A 26,952-nucleotide genomic window follows, 5' to 3' on the forward strand; every position below is an offset into this window, starting at 1 on the left:
CTTGACATCAATGCTATGAAACTGTAGAATGGCTATTTAAGAAAGATTTGTAATACAACTCTAATTTTACCGTTATTAAATATTTGAAACTTTCAAAAAGCTATATATAACATATATGTATATAAAACAGTCACATAACGATCCAGGGCCCCAGCTTAAGCAACAGATCACCCTGTCTACTTCTGAAGCCCCCTATCCAACTCCACTGCCTCCACACTCAGAGAAGAAAACTAGACCAGGTGCTAGGTCACAGGTAAAGAAGACTAATTTCACCAGACTGCAATCATGATTACCAATCAAATAATAGGTTTAAGGCACTGCCCAGGAGAACATGGGCTCTGGAATGCAAGAGGATCTACATTTGTTTATGCTTTGACAGTCTGTGAAGCTCTTTACAGTCTCCTTACTCATTAGGTAGACAAGTATTCGGTTAAACACCTCTCTCATGTACCAGGCATGAGAAATATCAATCCATGAATAAAAATAGTTCCTGCTCTCAAACACCCCCCAGGCATCCAAGCACATACAGGGTATACTAAGTGCTATAAGAAAGTGCCCAGAAAAGGGGTCAGGGGTGGTCGTGATGATCGGGAAAAGCTTCCTGGAAAACGATCTACCTCTGAACTTTCCAAAGGTTACTAGGTGAGAGAACAGCAGGACTAAAGCCCTGATAAAAGGAGAACGTGTCCCGTTGGGAGAAGCTACATTCACTACGACTGCAGCTTAAAGCTGGAGCAGCAGAACAAAGGAAAAGGAAGCCAAAGGTAAACGAAAGCCACATAATTATATCGTGCTGAGCAAGGAAGGTGCAGTTTATCCTAAGTGTGTAAGACTTTATGTAGGGAGATGATATAATCAGATTTCCAAACTTTTGGAAACAAATCGAAGGGGATTCATGGAAACAAATCAAAGGGAGGATGCAACAGTTAGAATTCATTCAACTATGCCTAATAATGAGACCATACAAGCCACCATGGTCTATATTTAATTAACATCCTTTAAATCAGGTAATGACAGCCTGTGGTGAGGTCTCCTCTCAACACATTCTATAAAAGTTGCTTTATCTCCAAACTACATCATCATGGTTTGTCTGATAAAATACAGGATATCCAGTCAAATTCATATTTCAGATAAACGACAAATAATGTTTTAGTATAAGTATGTCCCAATATTTATGACATATTAACACAAAAAATATTCAGTGTATATCTGAAATTCAATTTTAACTGGGCATCTCACATTTTTATTTGCTAAATCTGACAACCCTAGAGAAACTCAAATCTTGACGAATTGTAACATTAGTCTTTCCTCCCTTCTCTATTGAATTTGCCATCTTTAGCTCATCTACAGAATACCAGGTAGTTATCTACGACTGCTATCTAGAAAAGCAATATTTACCACTTCTCAACGCATAATGGCGTGAAATTCAATACTCTTCAGTGGAAGAGTTAGGTAGATCAGCACAAGTCTGTGTTCACACACTTATTTCTATCAATGAATCATCCAAAACAGTAACACTATTTTATTTGAGGAGAAGTTAGTTAACAGAGGTGTGGCTACACTGTGCTTACGTGGCCTACTACAAAAAACTCCAGGCAATATTATTGCTTGAGAGGAAAATAAATTAGGAAATATACTCTTGAACAACAAAGGTATTTAAGAACGCCAAAAGAATGACAAATGGAAGCAAAAAATGCAATTAACAACAGATCATTCTCTCAGATGATAAACTCTTGCCCATACGTTGAACTCCTTGTAAATAGATCCCACAGGGTCAGAAATGCTCTTGGCCTATAGAGCCCTGAACACTTTGGCTGAAAAGTAAGAAAATAACTAAGCCCTCACAATTCTACTAGACTTCTTTTTGTGAATGACATCTTATGAGGTTTTAGTGAGTAGCATCGGTCAATAATGAAAAAAGTTTTCTAAAATGTGCAGAGAAATGGTTGTATGATCTAGTTTGATTTTAGAAATCAATGTAGAACTCTTTCAACAAACTAGATGAAACAGGCTGTAACAACAGGAATGTACTTGAGCAAGTCATAAAGTATTTAAATTTTATTACATAACAATACAGGGACTCTGGTCTTAACACGATTAGTAGGAAGCATCCCACAGATTCCAAACATTTGTCATGAAGACAGGTCTGCAAAGGCCACTGCTAAATAAAACATGGGTAATAATAATATTGCGCTTAATCTGTTTAGATCTAAGAGTGAAAGAGATGACATTTATAGGCCTAACTTCCTGAATGTCTTGCCTTTAGCCGAAGGTGCTGCTATATAATAAAAAGCAAAGATGAATTATGGACTGAATCATGTCTTTTCATCTAAACATGGAATTCGTTCTTTGTATTCATTCTCTGGGGCTAATGTCACTGAACAGGAACTAAAGAGATGTGTGTTTAAGGATACAGAGTGTGAATCTTTAGTCATCGTCACTCTAAATAAAATCTCTGCTCTGTACTGAATGGAAAGGCGGACAGAGGAAGGCAGGGGAGGAAGAGCAGAAACAAATCCATTCAAAATGGAAAAGCTCAGTGGAGACACGAAAATACAACACTGCAGGTAATTGTCACTATTAACACAAAATAGGCTAAAACACTGAATGAATAAGTACCTTGCCCAAAGTTATACAATGAAGTAGTCTAAATATCCAATTCAATCTCAAACCATCAATAAATTATATTCTCTTGATGAGTTATTCAACTGGACTTGGCAAAACTGTAATTAAAATGGTGAAATGCTTCTATATTAAAAAAAAAAGTACTGAATTCCAATCTGGAATGACAAGAGGGTTTTTTATATATTACAGCCAAAATGATCCTTGCCACTGGAAAAACAAAACTTGTTATATTTTTTATTACTTGAAAAATAAACTTATTTAGAAATAAGTATAGTTTAATGGCATTTACTGTTAACTAAAAATGAATCAGCTAAGAATATTATAATTAACCTAACTTGTAACTCAGAGAATTATGTCTACACCAATGACTTCCATGGACAAATTCTTCTGGAGCCTTTCATAAGGTTTTGTTTGGAGACATTTAGATCAAAATCTGTCATGCAAAAATCAAAATACAGAACAAAGTGATAAAACTTCCCAGTAAAACTATGAGAGCCCTTGAAGCTTAAGTTAGAGAGGAAAGTCCTCCAAATACAAGTCAAAAGCCTTCATGATATTTTTCTCCTAAAGCTGAATTGTGGTCAGACTTGGAATTACTTAAGTGGTACCCTAACTGTTTTACTACAATGTGGAGAAAATATTTAGAGTAGAAAATTGGAAAATCACTTTTAAAATGCTTGCTTGCTACTTTTATTGTAAATACTGTAAGATTTCTTCCATAATGAATATGGTCTATTCAAAGTAGGGTTCCATAAAATGTTTAAAAAACAAAACAAAACTGCGTCTTTGGTAGTAACAAGTCAGGTGACCAATAATGGAGATGAAAAAGGAATTTTTTAAAAGAACGTGAGAAACATCAAGAATTAAGAAACATGTAAAAGAAGAAAAGCAAAACAGGCCAAAAACTGTCAACAAGGTGGTAAGAGAGCTAGCAGAAAACAATGCCACATAAACTATTAAAAAGCAGAGCTCCAAAAAGAAGAGAGAGAGTCAAAAATCTAACACACCAGAAAGGCCGGTAGGCCCGAGACAGACAAGTCCACTAAATTTGGCAGAGTACCAGTGAAGCAATTTTAGCACAGCACTGAGAAAAGATTCCAAATTATATTGCTTTGGAAAATAAATGGGAAGTGTGAATGTGGAGGCATCAAGCATAAATGATTCTTTCAAAAACTGTGCAAATAAATAGAAAAGAAAAAGTAAAAGGTAAAATTAAGATACTGTAGTGAATTGAAACCAACGAAAAGACACTGGAAGGATTGCTTCCATGTCTTTTTAAGGATGGGGAAAACCAGGATATGTTTTATGTTTGGGAGAGTCAGTGGGAAGAAAGCGAAGAGAAACAGGGAAATAAGGAGAAGGAGGATTCAATTTATGGAACAAGGTTTTGAAAACTGGTCAGAGGGAAGGAATGAACAAGAAATTTAGCCTCGGAACAGAGCTGGGACATTTGTCCCACTGACAAATGTAAGGTAAGGATGAGCGAAGAGAGACATTCTGAGACTGCTGATACGTAGAGAGAAGGAAGAGGATGGTTAAGAACCCCTCCATGAATTAGATTCGTATAAGTAATTATGAAACAAAAGTTTATTTATTTTTTTAACATACACCCCAAACAAACTGCTTATTTTTTAAGAGTCAAAGGTAAGAAGACTTTTTCAGAAATATCGTCAAGCACTGAGAAGAAATATCAGGGAGAGAGATTTGGGAAAGAGAACTTTTTTCCCAAAAAAAGCCTCAACCTCATCTTTCTACCTAGAATAGAAGTTTCGGCACCTGAAAAATAGAGTCTGAAAATGTCATTACAGAAGGGACACGGCTTCTTTTATCATCTTCTACACATAACATACACAGCTTTGCACTTTCTGTTAATAGTGACAGGAGTCAAGAGCAGTGTAGTGTTTTAAAGACACTGAAACGTATGGCACCGTACTATGGTATCCTGGACCGAACAGGACTCCATGAAAAAAGCAAAAAGGAGTAATCATAGCAGCTCCATTTACTGACTGCTCACCTAGTGCCAGACGCTGTTCCAAGTGCTATCTGCATTAACTCATTCAAAGTTTACAACAACCCTTCAGATATTAGAGAACTACTCCAATTTTACAGATGGGAAAATTACAGATGAGAAATCTACCTAAGAACACCTGAGCAATCTGGGACTCTGATTCCTAGGCTAGAGTGCATATCATATAAAAAGCCCTGAGGCTGAAACGAGAATATCTGGCTTCAAATCTAAGTACCACCACTAACTAGTTGGTTCACCCTAGATGTAGAAATCACATTCCCTAATCTCAGACCCTCATCAGAATAACAATCTGTCCTGTGTAACCCACATGCTGACAAGTACTTTTATAAACAGTAAACACATATGACGTTGTTACTATTAGAAAATAGCTGGTAGGTAAAACGCATGTGGTATTAGCAATATTTTCTGAACCCTATCGGAAATTCTCACACCTTAATTTACATTGCCATGGCTCACATGCAAAATAAATAACGATTAAATGCATGTTTCTGATTGTTTTCTGCCAGCTTCCGTTACTAACTTACTTACTAATGAAGACAGATGAGTTAGAGCTACTTAATGGACTCTGTACTAACTTACTTACTAATGAAGACAGATGAGTTAGAGCTACTTAATGGACTCTGTACTTGTGTTACTTGCCTAAAAAGTGGAAATTCACGAACCTCTCCACATACTTGCTGGGAAGATCAACTGAAATAAAACCTGTAAAGCTTCTCCCACTGAGCCTCTGACACATGAACGGCAGGACTGGTGGTTGTTTTTGTCACCACCAGTTCTACCATTCAGCAGAGTCACAAAACAAACCCCAAACTGAAAGGGTCTGTGTAGGTTTGTGTACGTGAAATAATTCAAAGGTTCTTATAAAAATCCACAGACTGTGGCAATGTTCCCTCCCTCCTTCATGCTGCACTTTACCTACAAATATAACAGCCAGAATGTCTCTGGATGAAAATATAATAAAATTAAAGCAATATTTTTCACCTCCTCATTCCTCTAGTGGCTTCCTTTCATCCTCGTTTCTCTCTCAGTCCAAACCTGGTCAGTCTGATTCTCGCTTTCTGACCACTCTATCTTTTGAAGCACAGAACCGTGAATCCACTCTTCCGATAAATCTAAGATTCACGACATTTTCTGCACTCACAACTGAATTTCTAGACATCTCGTTCCTGGGATAAGTTCCATCATTTCAGTTGCTTATAGGAATTCAAGGCAACGTTAGTATACAATGTTCTGTTGCATATCTTTGTTTTAGGACAAGCATACTGACCTTGAGGTGAGACTGAAGGAAACGGCAAATCCAGGAAGAAAGTGTGAAAGAGAAAGTTAGAAACAATTAGTGAGGGCAATATTCAGAAACAATATTACTCACGGACATAGACAAAATATAAGGCACAGGATTAGAGAAGGGAAAGGAGTCACACAGACCCTGCACTGGCAACGAAATTAGTAATTTCAGAGTTTCAACAAGTGTGTTTTCATACTAGGTTACATCACTGTACCTTAATGAAACTTTCTAAAGGGACAAATTTTGTCTAAAATGTACCATTTCCTAGGGCAGGAAAAAAAGTCGTTTCTTAAACACAAAGGAAAAGAAAAGAAGGCTAGCTGCTCCCCTTCTCGTTTAAGTAGCTAACTGTGATCCTACAGCGTCAGTCAGCTTAGTTCTACACACACCTATCTTAGAACTGACAACTCCTTTACCCACCCCAGTCCATTTCTTAGACCCAAGTTATCCAGGAGCAGAAGCAGAAAAACACTGACAGCTTCAATTATTCTGTAGAATACAGAACTCTGATTCATTTGGAAAATTCTGAAATAATTTTCTCAAATGTGAAAATAATGTTTTCCTAATTACACCCATTATTTCTCATTCCAAATCTGTCGAATCCGCCCCCAATGGTGCAATCTAAAGGCAGTAGTGAAGAATATGTGGCTCTACAAACCTCACTTCATTTCCGATACCGCTCAGCAGAAAGAGGTGCAAAGTAGCCATGCTTCATATTCCTACCGTAGCACGAAGCCCCTGAGGTTCATTATTGTTTTTCATAACAAGCAGTTTTCCCTTTCTAAAAATTAATCAATTTCATTGAAAATAGTATCGATATTATATCCTCCAAATACTTAAGACTTCTAACAGCCAGCGCCATCCAGCTTACCTTCAGGATCTAAATTTTACTTTAAGCATCTAAAACAAGAAGTTTATTTCTTGAATGCAAGCACCATTTCAACTTGCACGTTAATGTTTTCTAATATTTCAGTACTAAAATGAGAGTTTTTTAAAATTCATTTTCAGAATAATGAAAGGCAAGGATAACAAGATTTATGATCGCCATTATATAAGATAAATAGATGAAAAACAGAGAAACAAAATGACAGACAAAACTCCTCACAACCACACAGCGAATACATGGTGGATCCGTGAGAAGAATGTAGGTCTGCTGACACACCTCCTGGGCATACTTTATATGTCCTATGATGCTTACAGATTCCTGAAGGGATCTACAAAAATCCATGGGTCTTTGGCATTTGGAAAACAGTGCAGATCGCAGACAATGTTCAAAGTCAAAGAGAGGCCAACTTTTTACCTAAATGACTATTCACAATGCTCTTTTTTATTTTTGTTGGTTATGACACATTACGTTAGAATAATTTTAGATCAACAATGACACTCACTAAAATCTCATATAGATGCAAAGCTTTATATGAGACACAAGAAAATCCCTGAGAAAAGAAAAATGAAGCTTATTCCTGTCAAGAGCGAGCAACCTTAAGGATCTTTTTAACTAATTTACAGTTCAGGAGCCTTATTTCACTTTGGCATCAAACTTTAGCTCTTGGGAAATAAATTTAGGAGAAAAAAAATCTGCATATAGAATAACTATATATAATTCTAATGTTTCCAGTGTAAAGTAAAAACTTGAGGTAACCATCAAAATTTCTATCAAGACTGTAATAAATTATAAGGTGCTGTGCCCACAAGAAACTTTAGGAAGATGGCCTAATAGAATTGACTATGTAAAGCTGTGTGATTTATTCTTCTTTTACATGAAATCAGTGAAATTCATCTCGGAGGAAGAAGAAAGAAACAAGCGGCCCCCCCAAGAAAGCAAGCTGAAGCCAGCAGGATCAGATAAAGAACGAGTCACCTTCCGTTATAACACTCGCAGCATCTTGTTTTCCCTTTTTCTTTTCATTTTTTTAAACACAACCCATTCTCCCTCAAGAAAGCACACACAATCACCACACTCATTTCTCCTCTGTTCCAACTACGTCAAGACCACATTCACTGACACTGCCCTTCGTGGATCAAAGATACATGACTATAAATTTAAAAGTAAGGAAATGGGGCTTCCCTGGTGGCGCAGGGGTTGAGAGTCCGCCTGCCGATGCAGGGGACACGGGTTCGTGCCCCGGTCCGGGAAGATCCCACATGCCGCGGAGCGGCTGGACCTGCTGAGCCTGCCCGTCCGGAGCCTGTGCTCCGCAACGGGAGAGGCCCCAACGGTGAGAGGCCCACGTGCCGCAAAAATAAAAAAAATAATAAATAAAAGTAAGGAAATGCTTTAAGGAACCATTTTCCTCATGAACTGTATACTAGTTTACGCCAAATCTATATACAGATTAATATTAATTTCCCTATGGGAGATTTCTGAAGACATTAAGTTGAATGATCCATTTGGGATTTCTTTACAGAAAAAATATTTACAAATATGAATATTAAATATGTAGGTTTATATTCTCAGGTTATACTGTGCCATTGATGCCTGAATATACTGTGATATCAATATAAAATCACAAACATAAAACCCACTTTCCCAATGAAAATGTCAAAAACAATTTTAGGTCAACCTAAGCAAATAAACTTTCAGGATGCAGTTAAAACAGTCAAATATCTAATTATAATAGTAAACATATTCATCTGGTTACACACATTTTAAATGGAATACATGAGAAGATAACGTTAACTTGGAAATACTCCCTTCCACCCCCAGTCACTGAAATAAGTTTATTCACTCTCTTTGCACACATCTTCAATATCAATTCACCAAAGGAAGAAGATGCGCCATTACTTTATGTGTTACTAAGAAATAAAAAAATATATACCAATTAAATCACGCCATTATTTATTCACATATCCCAGTTTCAGTGATGTTAAAATGTAAAAATACAAGTTAGAATTGGTATTTCACTGTGACAGAAGAGGAGAGAGGTTATCTATACTTTTGTTTAACCTGCAGATAGAAAAGTAATCCTATTGAATTATATTAAATAAGAGTACTTAATGCATATGCATTTACTTATATTTTTACCGAAAGAAAAGCATATGTGCAATGGTAAACATATTACAAACATATAGGAGAAACAAATATAAAAATATATTCAATATCACAAACAAGGGTATAAGGGACTGTTAAATCTCCATCTGTTTGATGAAAGGTCTGAATGTGCGGGGGATGGGAAGATAAAAAGGGAAGAAATGTGGGATGATTAGACAGTAAAATGAGAAACGAACTGTGACCCTATGTTTTAAGGTATGTATTTATTGGGCCCACAACAATGTACAGTCTTGGGACAGAATGTGATAGATACTATAACAAAAGCACAAAAAAAAAAAAAAAGAAAAAAAAAAAAAAAGAAAAAAAAAAAAAAAGGACAGAGGAATTACTACCTAAGAGAGGTCAGTTTAGTTTTTTCCCCCAAAAAAGATAACAATTAAAAAGGGTCAAATTCCCCCAAATGAATAAGGGGAAAGAAAATTTTGGTCAAAGAGAAAATACTCAGAAAAAGCAGATAACAAAAAAGCATTCATCTCCTAATTCTAAAGCCCAGTTTTAAAGAAAACAAAGAGTTAAATCTACTAATATCAGACCAAAAGTTGGAAATATCCTGTAAACTCTAAGCTTGCCAACACATTTTGAAAGATATATAAAAAATAAAAATAACTCCATTTTCATTACATAAAATTTCAGATAGTAGTAAGCTTTAAAAGCAAATAAAAAAACTTAAAAGGTCATATCCTTGAGCCATGAGGATTTAAGCCTAGCAACTATCTTCCCTAAATTCTCCAAATACCACCAGAGAAGTACTTTCTCTTACACATGCACACGTGCAAATAACACCACAGACTAAATCTCACTCCTGGCATAATGGGAAAACGACCCCATTCTTTGTGTTCAAGCTCAGTTCATTATTTTGATCTTGAACGACAGAAGTATAGATTCCTCTCACTTACCAAAATGAGGTTAACAGCTACTGCTTTAGCAATTTAGACAGTTAATTCAGGGGCTAACTACCTTGAGCCTGAATTCTGAGCAAACTGGTAACACCCTTACTTTAAAACAAAAAAAATCAAGCAGCTCCAAATCTTAGGAATAGATCACACACCAGTTTTTTAACAGAGCCAGTTGTTTATAAATCAGAATGTAGTTCCCTTGGAAACATTATAAACACAGGTTAAGTTTTCTTGCTAGCCCACAAAATTTAAGTTTAATCATGATGTAAAAGCCTAGAACTAATAGTTCTAGATGAGGTCTGGAAAAGACAGCAAAGAAAATGAAAGCGACCATCACAAGGCAGAAAAACTAAGTTTCCTCCTAATATTATAACTACTTACAAGACTGGCCCCAAAATGTGTTTATGTACCTATACGTGTGTGTGTGTGTGTGTGTGTGTGTGTGTGTGTGTGTGTGTGTGTGTGTGTGTGTGTGTGTGTGTGTGTGTGTGTGTGTGTAAATAACAACGCTGGTTCCTGGTTCTCTTGCCTTTGTCAGAATAGTACCAATAGCAGCACATTATGCTAGCCTTCCCTCTCCGTTTTACATCTCCATCTACGCTACAGTTCTAGGACCTGAAATTAGGAGCCTGGGATCCAAAACAACCAGCTAGCCTTCTATCCAAACAAGCTCTCAAGCCATTATCATTAATACTCGTCACAAAAATCAGAAGACCAGACTTAAGAGTCTGAAGTTCAACAAGAAGCCCCTCTTCTATAATAATTCTGTATCCTGGGGCACACATTAATTATGTTAAGTATTACTTCCCAGGAGAGCTCAACCAGACCGCAAATGGAAACCTCCTCACTGAAATTTCTAGGTACCGGCAAGCTGTGGAAGAACGCCTCTGCCAGCCTACAGAGGAAAAGTCCGCTCCTTGCTGGAGCTCTGGTCTTCTGAGGTTAGATGATAAACTCCTTGAAGGCAGAGATTTTGTTTGTTTTGCTCCCTGTTGTGTCCCCAGAGCCCAGAACAGTGACCAGCAAATAAGAGCTTTCATAAGTAGAAAAATTAATTCATTAATTAATGAAGAAGGAAAGGGTATATTTTGTGGCAAAGAGAAGAGTGAGTTATGGAAAGAAAAACTAAACTCACAGATTGGCTACTATTCTCAAGGTCTTGATAACTACAAATCTTACTAACAGTAGTGTTTTTAGAGATGCATATTTAAAGGGAGAGTAACCAGGTAAAAGGAATAAGGAATAAAAAGAACTTTAGGGCTTTCAAAGATTAAACATGTCTAAGAAAACATGTCCTTTCTTCTCATCTTTTAATCCCTCTTATAAATTTCAAAACACAACCCCAAATGAAATCTATATCCATTAAAATTCCAGTTTTTATATTCCCACAAATCAGGAAATATAGTAAATCCAAATTTCTTATAAATTATTTAGGTTATACAATATTATTCTATTATTCTTTACATCACTGAAAATTCCTAACTTTCATAAACCAAAGGCAATCCTTGATACCTAAATTATGTGAAAAATCAGAAGATGGGTGTCATTCTCTAAACATAAAAGTTTCTAAGTGGGATGCTGAATCTAATTTAAATAAACCTCACATTAGAGTAAATTGAGGATTTCTAATGCAAACACCAAACTCTGCAGATTTATTAGTGCTTCTGTATCAGAAAACAAAACGTAATAAAGCAAATACAGAAGCAAAATTATGCACGGGGGATAATGCTCCCAGTATACTGCCATGGCATGGGTATTTAGCTAAAGGGACATGAGTGAAAGAGCAGACAACAAGCAATTCTTTCAGGAGTCTGAAAAGATACTACTATCAGAATTTCATCAGCCTACATTACTAAACATTTTAAACATTATGCCAAAGAAAAGGCTATTCATCATGCATCTAAACAGAAACTATAATATGTTCACTTTAGAAGAGAAATATTCAATTTACATTTTGGGTTCCTCATGCTAGTCTAAATCAATCTACTTATATAGCATGCCAATCTTTAGGTTTGTTTTTACTATTATTTTCTCCCTTAAAATCATCTGTGGAGACTATCCAGAACCACCAGGCGATGCCTTTCTTCAAGTGTCAACCTGGGTAGGCTACAGCACCCAGTTAACTTTATCCAACACTAATCTAGATGTTGCTATGAAGGTATTTTGTGGATATAAGTAAAGCCTATAATCCATTTAAGTAAAGGAGATTACTATCCCAGATAATCGAAGTGGGCATATCTCAATTCTTTGGAAGGCCCTAAAAGCAGGCTTCCCAAGGAAAGAAAAGAAATGTTGCCTGTGGACCACAGTTCTGCCCCATGCTCACGGGAGTTCTATCCTGCAGGTGATCTCCTCCTGACAGCTTTCCCATACACGTTTCAGACTCGCTTAGCCAGCTGCTGACAATCATGCAAGACAATTCCTTGTAATAAATCTGATATATATATATAATCATATATATATAAATATATGTATGTATCTCTCCTACCGGTTCTGCCTCTCTGGTTGAACTCCAACTGAGACACACCATAGTATGGAATATAAATTTAGAAACAGTACTTCTTAGATTTAATTGGGAAAAACATTTTGTATTTTCAGATGTGTGGGTAGGCCTACATAATCCTCACCTTAAAACTGCAGTAGCTCAAGACACTGGTGCAACACTAAATCATCTGACAGGACCTACTATTGTTCTGTAAGAGCAGTGTAAGCGACTATTTGTTTTTCTCAAGACCACAAAGAATAAGTCTGGGAATTCTTCATGATTTAACCTAAACCTATTAATATTGGAGAATCTTATATAAGTATTAGGAAATTTTAAAAGAATAATAAGAATTTTCTTTAGCCCAATGACAACATTCTGCTGTCATTTTTGCACTTAGAAGGTTGCTGAACACCCGGTAAAAATGCATGCTACTTGCTGAATCAGGGTGTGGCACTACAGCTGCATCACCTGAGAGGCTACTACTTAAAGGGCACTCCAGCAAAAGAACTACCACATAAGAGATGGGCTAGAAATCAAGAATAAGACAATTATTTCCAACAATATCAGAATCTTACCAGAGAGAACACATACTTTATCCACAAGCAATGGACCTAAGAGGTACTGCTCAACTGGATATATAACCGGCTGGTTTTTAATTCTGATCAAGCAAAACCCCCAGCAAGCCCCAGCAGCAGCAGGAGTGGCAGCAGCAACTCCTCTAGTACAGAACTGTAACCTTACTTAACACTCACTTTCCCAGGAAGTCCCAAACAAACCCCCCTGACAGTTCAGGGACAGAAACGTGGAGTGGAAGGTACAAAGTGCGGGAGGCTGGCTTTCTGACGAACAGCATGGCCAAGAGGGATATGAACACAGACAGACACAGAGACCAAAACCCCAACGGAACAGGACCAGGATAAGACAAGCCAAAAGAAAGGTGAAGAAACTCAGATGATAAATGACAGGGAGACAGACACCCACACACAGGAAACAGTGGAATAGCAACATAAGAAGCAAATGGTTAGTAAGAAACACAGCAGCCACACATACACAGCTCAGTACTAAAAATCTGGGAAGAAAAGGCATAAAATAATTCCAATCATCTTTTATTCCCATCTTAAACTACGCTGCTCAATAACAAATTACAAAGCCAGTAGCAATTGAGTTTTTAAAACTGTTTCTTTTCTTGGTAGCCAAGAAACTGTGTGTCGAATCTTAAAATAAGATTACAATGTTACATGACCAGAGGACAAAATTCTATAGTACTTTTTCAAATTTATAAGTAATATTCTGTGGAAAGAACAGATCATTTACAACTCTTTCCCAAAATGTGAGAAATATAGTGGCTAATAAAAGCTATCTGGTGTGCTTTGGATACAAATATAGATTTAATTCTATTTCTTACTCTCGTTCAAATCACGTCCATCTCCCAAAATCAGTATTGGGTCCAAAAATGAATTGAAACATTTTTCAAGCAAGCTATCTGTAATAGCAAGCAATAATTTCAATGCAGAGCTCTAATACAAAAAAATCAAACTGTAAAATAAAACTTTATCAAGAAATTTCTTTTCTGAAATACTGAAATACATTTAGTGGGAAGTCACTAATCCATCAGAAGTATCGTATTTTAAAATCTATGGAATTAAGATCTGAATAAAAGTCTGATTTCAAAAAAAATTAAAAATATAAAAATAAATAAAATCTATGAAGTAGTGCTGTTGATTTCAGGGTGACACAAAAGCAAAGAAAGGCATGTACTCACGTAAGTATGTAAGGAGAGAGAGAGAGTGTGTGTGTGTGTGTGTGTGTGTACATACGCACGTGTGCTGGGGGTAAAGATGCAGTGCAAACAGGGAAGACGTACAAAAACCATACATAATCTAATCTTGAGACTCTGATAACTTGTTAATTCTGATTTAAAGAACTTTATCCACCCATCTTATCCAGAACCAGACCAGAAAACATGAATAGAGTTAATACCAAAATAAGAGGAAACAAATGAGTAGGTGATCAGCTCATTTATTCATACTTTCAACTCAGTGAAGAAGAATTGTGAGGGTTGGACTTTATCCTTTTAGTTTTTTGAAAATCAAAATTCTATGGGTACAGAACAAGAGGAAAAAATTACTTCTAGGGGAAAATATCAAGTCTACCAATATCCTAAAAATTTAAAACTTAGTAAACAACTTATGAAAGTATTCTACTACTTCCCAACATTCAAGAGCATGAAAATAAAATACTTCTATGAATCAGGCTCAAGGAGTCACACGGATTAATGACCTCACTCTGTCACCGCCAGTCTCTCTGTTCAGGATCCAGTGATTAATGCAGTTCTACTGGAAGAACTATTTCTATGCACTTGTGAATTTATGTTAAATACATGGTGTAAAGAAAGAGGCTAAGAGGCATACGCTTTATCTTTAGTACAAAATACCCTAACAAGGAAAAAAGGCAAAGAAAATTCCAAGAGAGCTATCTGGCTGGCTCTGTTTAAACAAAGCTCATTTTGAAGAAGTCAAAGTCAGAGATCAAAAAAAAATCACATCCAAGTCTCCTAAATTGTCCTCAAAATGTCCCTCCTTCTAAATTTGACCTATGTACCAATGTAATAGCTTGCTTCTCCACAATACAGAGTCTAAAAATTCACAGCCCAAAAGAGCAACAGCTCAACATAAAAGGTCTAAACCAATTAAAAAATTTAACTCCTTGAACTTGAGGTTCATTTGTTCCTTAAACAGATAAATAAATAATTAGAGAGCAAGTAGCTATCTGCACTCTCTTGATTAGCCAGTAGAAAACTTTAATTTCTTAATCAATGAATACTTTCTCTTTCCAATCAATGATGCTGAAGTCTATAGCTTTCCCAATCTATTCCCACTCTGTGTTGCCGTTCAGAGACCACAACAATGAAGTTACACTGACTTAGAATAAAAAGTAGGTAATAAAGTAAATTCAGAGAGGCAGATATATTAGAAAAATATGTCCTGAAAAGTACATAGTTTTAAAACCATCCTTCAACCTTTCTAACATGGAGAGTGCCTCTTCAGCTTCCCTTTCCTTACCTTTCCAACTCAGCAATCTTCTTATCTTTGTCATTCTTCTCATTTTCCACCTCCTTCAAGATTTCCAAGAGGCGGTCAACTTCTGCCTGGGCCTTGCTAGAGTCATCTTTGTACCTGGCAATCTCTCTCTCCAATTGCTGTATTCGATCACTCATCTCTGGACTGGCCCTGGCTTCCAATGCTGCCTCGTGTGCCTACAAAGAAAATGTCCACATTCTATCAGATATACGTACAGTGGCAGTGGGCAAACCATGTCCCCAAAAGCCACCTATACTCCAATTTCAACAGGGTATTATCAAACATCTAATAGCTAGTCTTCAATTTATAAGGTTCTTCTCTGCTTAAATATTACATAGACAAAATATCACTACACAGTTACTTTTTTTTTAATAACTGGAAGTTTGTACCTTTTGACCACCTCCACCCATTATACGAACACACACACACACACACACACACACACACACACACACACACACACAGCCCTCCATGTCTGACAACTACCAATCTGGTCTCTATCTATGAGTTCAGTTTTTGGATGGTTTTTGGTTTTTACATTCCACATATAAGTGAGATCATACAGTATTTGTCTTTCTCTGTCTGACTTATTTCACTGCCCTGCTTTAGAAACAGACATGATAAAATAGTCAAATTCATTCAACATCTAGCAGAACTAAAAAAGCTGTATAAGACAGGTATACTGTTAATTAAGATCTCTGTGATCGACTTTCAAATTCCTGGGCATAGGTAACTTATTGATTCCATAAACAGTTATGTGTTAATGAATAAAACTAAAGCTGATTCCCAAATATAATTAATATATTGTTTTTATTATATTATTATTTTAGATTTTATTCTAAACAGCAAAATTCATACAAATACCTTCATAAAACAAGAATGAGTAGGCCTGTTCCATACAGGAAACTACTGTAACTTCAGTTCCAACATGTAAAAAACTCAGAAGTCATCACTACCATTCTTACAAGAAAAAGTTGAAGAACAGAAAATCAATGACTTTTCTAGGACCTATCAGAGAACTGAGGTCACAGGAAAAATTACCCCTCCAACATCAAGAGACACTGGCAAACCCACAGAGCTGAAGCTGAGGTCTGCTCACCTGGAGCAGAAGCTGTGAGCAGAAACACTTACGTGGTAATTTTAAGGAACAGCTGGGGGCTGAGTGTGGACGTACAAGCAAACGAGTGAGAAAAGCCCCAGGGCCGGCGGTTTTAGGGGGGCCCATACTTTCATGCACTTTAATTCAGGAACCACACCAGGGTCTCACAGTGAAGAGCCAACAAAAATCCCCTTGTGGTTCTGGCTGCAGGAGGGGAAGAGTAACAACTGTGAAATATGCCCAAAGCGTACTCTATCCAAAGACAGACCCTCAGGAGTAAAAATTTTAACAGAGCTTTATCCCACCTGGGGAAAGGGCACTTCTCCCACTCTAGCCCCTGCTAGTAAAAAATAAGACTCATATATTTGACACAGATGTTGGAATTATCAGACAGGGAATTTAAAGTAACTATGATAAATAGCTAAAGGCACAGGACTTCCCTGATGGTCCAGTGGTTAAGAACCCGCCTTCCAGTGCAGGGGACACGGGTTTGATCCCTGGTCAGGGAACTAAGATCCCACATGCCGCAGGGCAACTAAGCCCGCGCGCCGCAACTACTGAGCCTCCGCGCCTCGGCTAGAGAGCCTGCATACCACAAACGACAGAGCCCATGTGCTCTGGAGCCCGTGCGCCACAACTAGAGAGCCCATGCATCACAATGAAGATCCCGCGTGCCACAACTAAGACCCAACTCGGCCAAATAAATAAATAAAATATTTTTTAAAAATAGTTAAAGGCGCTAAGGGGAAAAGGAGACAACACCCAAGAATAGAGAGGCAACGTAAGCAGAGAAATGGACACTCCAAGGAAGAATGAGAAGGAAATGCCATATATTAAAAACATGTAAGATCTTGCTTATAATGTGGAATCTAAAAACGGTGAGCTCATGAAAGCAGAGCGTAGAAGGGTGGTTGCCAGGGGCTGGGGGTGGGGGAAATGGGAAGATGTTGGTCAAAGTGCACAAACTTTCAGTTATAAGATGAATAAGTCCTGGGGATCTAACATATAGGATATTGACTCTAGTTAACAATGCTGTGTTGCATACTTGAAATTTGCTAAGAGAATACATCTTAAAAAGTGTTGTCAACAACCTAAGTGTCCATCAGTGGATGAATGGATAAGAAAATGTGGTATGTACATATGTATGTATGTATACACACATAGGAATATTACTCAGCCATAAAAAGGGGGAAAGTCTTTTCATTTGCCGCAATATGGATGAACCTGAGAACATGCTAAGTGAGATAAGTCAGACAGAGTAGATAAATATCATTATGATTGCACTTATATATGGAATCTAAAACAAAAACAAAGACCAAGCTCATAGATACAGAGAAAAGACCAGTAGCCTGCCGGAAGTGGGGAGTCAGAGGTGGGCGACATGGGTGAAGGTGACCAGAAGGTACACATTTCCAGTTACAAAACAGTAAGTCCTGGGGATGTGATGTACAGCATGGTGACTATAAATACGTGCTGCATATGTGAAAGTTGCTAAGAGAATAAATCTTAAAAGTTCTCACGGGCTTCCCTGGTGGCGCAGTGGTTGAGAGTCCGCCTGCCGATGCAGGGGACACGGGTTCATGCCCCGGTCCGGGAGGATCCCACACACCGCGGAGCGGCTGGGCCCATGAGCCATGGCCGCTGAGACTGCGCGTCCGGAGCCTGTGCTCCGCAACGGGAGAGGCCACAACAGTGAGAGGCCCGCATACCACAGAAAAAAAAAAAAAAAAAAAAGTTCTCATCACAAGAAAAAAAATTATAACTATGTATATTGATGGATGTTCAACAGATTTACTGTGGTGATGATTTTGCAATATATACAAATATTGAGCTGTTACGTTGTACACCAGAAACTAATATAATGTTATATGTCGATTATAGTACAATTTTTAAAAAGTGTTCTCACCACACACACGAAAGGTAACTATTCAAGGTTGATGAATGTGTTAATTAGCCTGACTGTGGTAACCACTTCACAATGCATACACAGATTAAAGCATCACGTTGCACACCTTAAATATATACAATTTCTGGCATTGAAAAAGCTGAGGAAAAAGAAAAGAGTGAAAATGGATATTGCAAACTCTAGAGCAACCTATATTTAGGTTGGAGGAGGACATTGTGGGAGCAGTATAATAGGAAAACATCACTAATTAATTAAAATGAAAAGTTACAGTCTTCCAGAATGAAAGACGGGAAAATACGAAAAGTAAAATGGCAATTAGTAGAAAAACAAGTAATAAATCAGAGTAGGGGGAAGCCACCAAGTCCTCTACCCAAAGGTAACTTTATTTTTTCTCATGAACCTAAACACAAAGTTTAAGAGATCATAAAAATAACCAGCTATAGAAGTATCAGGATAACAAGGAGATTAAAAATAAACAAAGAGGGGCTTCCCTGGTGGCGCAGTGGTTGGGAGTCCGCCTGCCGATGCAGGGGACGCAGGCTCGTGCCCTGGTCCGGGAAGATTCCACATGCCGCAGAGCGTCTGGGCCCGTGAGCCGTGGCCGCTGGGCCTGCACGTCCAAAGCCTGTGCTCCACAACGGGAGAGGCCACAACAGTGAGAGGCCCGCGTACCACACAAAAAAATTTAAAAATAAAATAAACAGAGAAAATGTGGGATTGTCATAAATAGGCGAGTTTGGAATATTAGTGAATAACATTTATTACTCTTGACAGTTACTGCTCAGTTTCATAATCCTAAATACATCTAAACAGTCTTATCTTCAATATTCCAGTATTAACTAGAAAATTACTTCCACTTATTTAGTGCGGGGGAAAAAAGTCAATTACCAAATCTGAATTAGTTAATCTCAAAAAAAGTATTTTCCTATTTATTCAAAAGTAACTTTAAGCTATTGGGTTTTCTCCCTTTCCTTAGCTTAAGAATATGACTTCATTTCTGGCATACCCTAAATAATGATTCATCACGAAGTGTTCATGCTGAACACACCCAATGTATGGAAAAAGAACAGCACCAAGTCTCAAGACTAGGCTGGGCCCCCTTTTCATCAGTAACCACATGAACTGGACCCAGTTAATCAGAGTTGGTAACTCAGAGGTAATAAGTATGAAAGTGCTTTGAAAACTACCAACTGCCATATAAAGATTAGAGAGGAATAAATCAATGAAATGGATAGTAAATACCTGTACCAAATTCTAATATTCACTGGTATGGGTGACTATCACTGTTAAATTATCTCTTTCCAGGAAGCCTAATGCTAGTAGAAGAAAAATATCAGATAATTGAGATTTTTACATTGTTGTCTTACATTTCATCTATAAAGGAGCTGCATATTTTAATCTTACTCTGAATTGCCAATTTTCTAAGAGTTCGGGGACTCTCAGGAGTACAGTAAAATCGGACAAGAATGCCAAGAGAATTAATCAAGGGATAAATGGTATTTTGAATTTTAGGAGATTATTACTCCACTGGTAAGTTATTCCATATGGACACTACAGAATTTTCTACTATGCTGTTATTTAAAGCAAAGAAAGAACAGTAATCAAGACAGTATGGTACTGGCACAAAAACAGAAATACATATCAATGGAACAGGATAAAAAGCCCAGAGATAAACCCACGCACATATGGTCACCTTATTCTTGACAAAGGAGGCAAGAATACAGTGGAGAAAAGACAGCCTCTTCGATAAGTGGTGCTGGGAAAACTGGACAGGTACATGTAAAAGAATGAAATCAGGACACTCCTTAACACCATATACAAAAATAAACTCAAAATGGGTTAAAGACCTAAATGTAAGGCCAGACACTATAAAACTCTTAGAGGAAAACATAGGCAGAACACTCTATGACATAAATCACAGCAATCCTTTTTGACCCACCTCCTAGAGAAATGGAAATAAAAACAAAAATAAAGAAATGGGACCTAGAAACTTAGAAGCTTTTGCACAGCAAGGGAAACCATAAACAAGACGAAAAGACAACCCTCAGAATGGGAGAAAATATTTGCAAATGAAGCAACTGACAAAGGATTAATCTCCAAAATATACAAGCAGCTCATGCAGCTCAATATCAAAAAAAACAAACAACCCAACCCAAAAATGGGCAGAAGATCTAAATAGACATTTCTCCAAAGAAGATATACAGATTGCCAACAAATACATGAAAGGATGCTCAACATCACTAATCATCAGAGAAATGCAAATCCAAACTACAATGAGGTATCACGTCACCCTGGTCAGAAGGGCCATCATCAAAAAATCTACAACAACAAATGCTGGAGAGGATGTGGAGAAAAGGGAACCCTCTTGCACTGTTGGTGGGAATGCAAATCGATACAACCATTATGGAGAACAGTATGGAGGTTCCTTAAAAAACTAAAAATAGAACTACTATATAACCCAGCAATCTCACTACTGGGCATATACCCTGAGAAAACCATAATTCAAAAAGAGTCATGTACCACAATGTTCATTGCAGCTCTATTTACAATAGCCAGGACATGGAAGCAACCTAAGTGTCCATCAACAGATGAATGGGTAAAGAAGATGTGGCACATATATACAATGGAATATTACTCAGTCATAAAAAGAAACGAAATTGAGTTATTTGTAGTGAGGTGGATGGACCTAGAGTCTGTCATACAGAGTGAAGTAAGTCAGAAAGAGAAAAACAAATACTGTATGCTAGCACATATATATGGAATCTAAAAAAAAGGTTATGAAGAACCTAGGGGCAAGACAGGAATAAAGGCACAGATGTAGAGAATGGGCTTGAGGACACGGGGAGGGGGAAGGGTAAGCTGGGACGAAGTGAGAGAGTGGCATGGACACATATACACTACCAAATGTAAAATAGATAGCTAGTGGGAAGCAGCCACACAGCACAGGGAGATCAGCTCGGTGCTTTGTGACCCCCTAGAGGGGTGGGATAGGGAGGGTGGGAGGAAGATGCAAGAGGGAGGGGATATGGGGATATATGTATATGTATAGCTGATTCACTTTGTTTTAAAGCAGAAACTTTAAATAAATAAATAAAGCAAAGCAAGAAACTGGAAAAGTTTTCTTTAACCTTTTTCAACTGCGAGTCCATCTTCAGACACTCTTCCTTCTTCTGCTCCAAAGCAATTTCTAGTGTCTTAAGCCGTGAGTCCTTTTTCAGTCCTGCGGAAGCCAGGGAAGAAGCATGCTCTTTCAGATCCAAGAGTGAAGCCTAAAAGAAGCAACATGCATCTAGAATAAATACTATTTATTAACAAAATGGAGATTTAAATTCTTAAATTTAGTTTCCTAGTGGAAACTATACATATACTGACATATTTCCATTTCAAGAACATGAAATACAGAACAAAAACATTAGCTCTGGCTTTCAAGTCCTAACTAAAACAAAATGAATTCCCAAGAAATACCAACTGAATAGTGATTTAAAGAGCTCTACCAATACATATCCATTCCCACAAAATAAATGGAGGTAGGTCAAGCTCTGTGAATGTAGGCAGTCAACCTTAGTAGCTACACTGACTTTTTTCTTCTCTTCTAATTTTGGAAGAAACATTCTATTAGAAACTTAAATTCCCGTAAATTTTCCTAAAGATATTAGAAAGAAAACCCTGAGAATGTCCCTAAAGCTCATGATTATCTGATCACAAGGCATTAGGCATTTCTGCTATTTAGGTGACATCGACAAGATTCTTCAAAAGTAAAATCAAAGTATATTAAGTCACCTAATTGGTCAACAATCACTTAAGATTTCTCTCCCAATGTTAAGGTGATCGTTAAGAGCTGATGTGAATAGACTGCCCCCCTTGTGCATATTCCGTTCGTCTATCAGCTTCCTCACCATGAGCACAATATCTCTCCGAATGTAACTGGAGAAATACTGTGATTTTAGGGTCTGTAAAATGTCATTAACAAGTAAGAAGCCAACTCATAACAGGTGGAAGAGCTAAGACTTAGGAAATAAATGATTCAATCCACGATATCTCTGCAAAGCTTCCTGAAATAATCCCTGCTATAAGAAGATTCTTTAAATCTTCCAACAGATCCTTTTTTTATATGCATTCTGTAAACACCAACAACATATACACACAATGCACTGGCTAAGCAAACCAAATAATTCCATTTTGGTGATCTTGACCTCTTTCTCTGAGAGGTCGCCTTGCAATAGGCTGACTTTTTCTTTCAGGTCTTTAAGATCTTTTTTGTAGTTATCAATTTCCTCCTGCTTTTCTCGCTCATCTCGGTCCCGCTGGTCCTTTAAGCGTTCGATTGTCCGCTCCTGATAAGAGAGCACATCAATACATGAGAAAATTCCTTTCATACTTCTATCATATGACTGCAATTCAGCTTCTAGCTGATAAAACTTCACACTTCCATCCTCCATTCAAAAGACAGTGAAAGGTTGTTAATAATTTACCTTTTAAAGAATTCAACCTTCCAACCTATCTTGCCCTAACATACATCTGGTTTTGTTCTTTTGATTCCCGTAGGTTTCTTTTCCTATAACCTTAATTAGTATTAGATGTCCCTAGAGTATTCTTTTGGAATAATCTCATTTATTCAAATCCCAAGCAAGAAAAAACGTATACATATACCCTAAGGACAATAAGTAACAAACATTTCTTTTCTATATATATTTCACATGTTGCCTACAAAGCAATGGAAACAACTCACACAGAAAAAAGGAGGAGGTTGGAGAGATTATGATTTGTTGAGCTTAAAGCATAAAGAAGGATAAAGAAAAGAGAAACCATTAAAACTTCTGTCAACAGATACTCAGGAAGTTTGAAAGTTGAAGCAATTTAAGTATATTTATGGGTATTATTTCTGAATATATTTGGGGATCAAGCCTTGATCCCTGGGCACGAAGCCTGAAACATTCTGAGTCCAAGAGGCTTAAGGAACAGTAACCCTATTCCCTAAAGAAAAAATAATAATAAGAAGAATCCAATTAAAATGCCCCACCAAGAGTCCTTAAACCTTAGCCTCCAAGACATTAACACTTGTCACGTTGGGCCACTTCTTTATTTAGTCAACCATTCCTGAAAAAAAACTAGGTTTGCTCATGAAGGCAAAATGAAGTGGCAAGGCCACGACTAGAAAAACAGCAAGTACACTGTGTTAATAACTAAAACCCACGAATATATTAGATCCCAGTGCAGCCAGTAAAAGAGAACTAACGTTGCCTCCTGATGGTCAGTGTCTGACATTCCCACATCACCGAATTCTAGCTGACCATACACATAAAAAGAAGATAGTAAACAGGGAGCACATGGCTGACTCTTTAGAAACTTCAGCCACTGCCCTCCAGTACGGAATCCATCCTGCCTAGCAACAGATGCTTAAATTGGCAACAACAAAACGCATCTTCTTTCCTTACACTGGGTACGTCAGCCACAGTACAGGCAGCTCTTTTCCCTTTCGCCAAAGCGACTTCTTCTGTCTTCTCTATCAAGTCTCATCACTAAAGTGACTTTCAGATTAAGGAGAAAGCAGAAGAAATGTGTCTGTGAGGAGTCTGGGCCAGTCACCCACCTTCTCGGCAAGGGCCTCCTCCAAAGTAGTCAAGGCGGTGTCAGTGTTGGTGGTGTCAGCCTGCAAGGATTTGACTCGCTCCTTCAAGCCGCTCATCTGCTTCTCCTTATCTCTAAGTTGCTCTTGGAGATTTTCAATCTGAGTTGTGCGCACACGTTTAAGGGGGAAAAAGGAAATTAAGAGAAATACAAACAGTCACAATAAAAATCATTTTAAGTTGGAAACAGGTAGATCAGGGTTGTCGGTGTGTGCTCTGTAGAAATAACTTAACCCTAAGGGTCTTATAACTTCATGCAAAGCTTTAAACTGAGAATTTATAGTCAGAAGAAAGAAAAGACATACACATGGGTATGGTCATACATGCAGAGTCATAAATCTCTATAAAGAAATAAGGAAAGTAGCTAGGGAGAAAAGACCCAACATATAGGAATGGGGATAAAGGGTCTTAAGACCCACAGAGAGGAAAGCCATGAGAAACTGGATTACTTCCAAACCAACAGTACAAATGCCCAGAGAGATTCCTTTAAAAAATGCTGAGGGAGGACAGCAAATTGAACAGCTGTACGCTAAGAAAAACAAATCAGCTGTAAAAAGGAAAAACTGTTCTTAAATGCTAGTGTTCAAGTTCGGTTTTTATATCATCTTTTATTTGAACAGCAAGCATTTTCAATGAAATTTATTATTATAGTTACTCATTCTTTATATACACTAGTACGCATTCATTTACTCAAAAAACGATTGGTGAATTCTCTACTCTGTGCCAGGCACTAGTGACACAAAAGAAAATGAACAGACCCATTTTCACTATAAGATGGGAAGGGGACTTCATGTAGCTGAATCCACGCTATGGATGGCCTTCCATGCCATCCTAATGAGCACACCTTTTACTCTAGACAGATGGGAACTATTAGGGACTTTTAAGCAAAGAAATGGTCCGGTCAGTTCTGTATTTCAGACTGATAATTCTGACAGCTGTGGAGAAGATATTCACTATCTATGGGGAGTTACGTAGAGACATGGAAACAGCTAGGAGATCGTATCAATTCAGGTAAGAGAGTTTGGAAACTAAATGAGCTAAGAGAGATGGAAAATAGGGGATGGGTTTGTGAAACAGTGTGGAAACAGCATATTATCACTAGGGAGACTCCCGTACACACAATGAAAAATAGTAAGCAAAAATATGGAGGAACTGTAGAGAGATATTCTTAATAAGCGAAAGGAAAATAAGTAAGACAACTATTCTAAAACTCACAAACTTCATTCTTTCATTCAGCTACGTGCTAGGCAGTTTTCTAGGTGTTGAGGATACAGAATTAATCCAAACAGACAAAAATCCCTACCCTCAAAGAGCTTAATCCTAATACGGTAGACAAGGAATGAATGAATGAAATGAACATAGTATGTAGGATGGTGCTAAGTCCTAAGGAGAAAAATGAAGCAGGAGAATATAATATCATCATCTACTCTTGAACTAGCTGGTTTATTTCACATGGCTTTCAAAAAGCAACGTAAATGTTATCTGCTTTGGGACGACTTTCTTGCTCTTACCTCCACGACAGTAAGATGGCCACAGTCTGTATGCCATCACACATGAACAAAGTATTGATCTATATACATACATACACACATCTCCCATTCTTTTCTCTATCTATACATTTGTCTCCATTCTTCCATCTATCTATACATTATAGCACGAATCTCCAACCATATTGTTATTTCTCATTCTATACACATCTCCACAAATAGACTGGATCTTACTCCTCTACCCCAGCTTCGTATCTTCATATCTGGCACACATCAGGTCTATAATAAATATTGGTTCATTAGTCAGTAAATAATACATAAGCTTGGACTTTTATGAACTGTATGTAGGTATACACATAAACTTCTGCCAAGAAAAGAACTACAAAAGAACCTAAATCCAACCTTCAGATAAGTCCTGCATCAATCCATTTAATATAAGCTCTTTAAGGGTCTGCTTCATTCCAAGCAGACCCTTCCAAGGGGAAGTAAAAAAGATCCCTCTCTACAGTCCATGAGAATTCCACAGCAGAACAAATAAGCTAAGCGAAAAGATGCAGCGAACTCAGAATAGGGAACCATGAGTACTGTAAGGCTTGGATTTTCACTCATTAACAAAGGAAGAATCCTACAGGTGAACCATTGAAATTGGCTCCAGTCTTTTCTATGCCAATAAAGTCCAAAGCATACTGTGAGAGAAAAGACCATCACATATGGGAAGCATTAGTTTCCTTTAGTTTAATCAGACACTCCTATTGGAATCTCATATGGATCAATACTTAGGTAAATTCACAACCACTAAAGAGATTTTGCCACTTAAAAATCGACTACTCCATAACATACAGAAGCCAATGCCCTGGTGTTTACATGTTTAACCAGCTGTGTGGGTCATCTTAGTTGCTGACATATAAACCTTATACAAAAAAAAAAGATATGATCATTTTGTTGATTAGACTTTTTTTACCAAGAAAGAGCAGTACAACCACCTTTTTTAAAAAATAAAATTTCATAGAACCAACCAAGTTTTACATACAAGAAAACAGAGATTTGTTTTATGAGCCCACCTAATATACAAACAGCCCTTACACGCATAATAAGGATTATACCCTTCTTTCTCCTCCATCATCAGCATCTATGAAAAAATTAAGATGTTAACTGTTAACAATTCCACTTGTATAATTTGTATGTAGTCCAACTATTAAAGGGATCCATTATTCTTTGCCAGCAAAAACAAAAAAAACAAACAAACCAACAAACAAAAAGACTTTTCCTGATATACTCAGGTGCAGAAGCTGCTAAACCAGGTAAAATCCCCATTAACAAGTTCTCCCTAAGCTACTTTCTTATCCAATTACCCAGCTGTCTAAACTGTTGAGTTGGAGGG

At 37.4% G+C, this 26,952-nt stretch overlaps 1 protein-coding gene across 6 annotated transcripts in view; it reads right to left on the bottom strand.

The window, feature by feature from the left end:
- The window catches only part of ERC1 (ELKS/RAB6-interacting/CAST family member 1), a 348,818-nt gene that overhangs the window by 220,089 nt on the left and 101,777 nt on the right, over positions 1-26,952 (bottom strand). For 5 of the 6 annotated variants that reach the window (XR_003001538.1, XR_003001537.1, XM_024733026.1 and 2 more), the window contains exons 8-11: positions 24,048-24,185; positions 22,651-22,791; positions 21,586-21,726; positions 15,435-15,628 (exon numbers count right to left, since the gene is read on the bottom strand). Coding sequence is in view for 4 of the 6 variants with exons in the window: in XM_024733026.1 (XP_024588794.1) it covers positions 15,435-15,628; positions 21,586-21,726; positions 22,651-22,791; positions 24,048-24,185 (614 nt within the window). In the remaining 2 variants the exon portion in view is untranslated. The remainder of the gene's footprint in view (positions 1-15,434; positions 15,629-21,585; positions 21,727-22,650; positions 22,792-24,047; positions 24,186-26,952) is intronic. The other variant, XM_024733027.1, reaches the window with a different exon arrangement.

This window comes from Neophocaena asiaeorientalis, unplaced genomic scaffold (assembly GCF_003031525.2).
Source record: "Neophocaena asiaeorientalis asiaeorientalis breed wild unplaced genomic scaffold, Neophocaena_asiaeorientalis_V1.1 scaffold150, whole genome shotgun sequence".
Classification (NCBI taxonomy): Eukaryota; Metazoa; Chordata; class Mammalia; order Artiodactyla; family Phocoenidae; genus Neophocaena; species Neophocaena asiaeorientalis.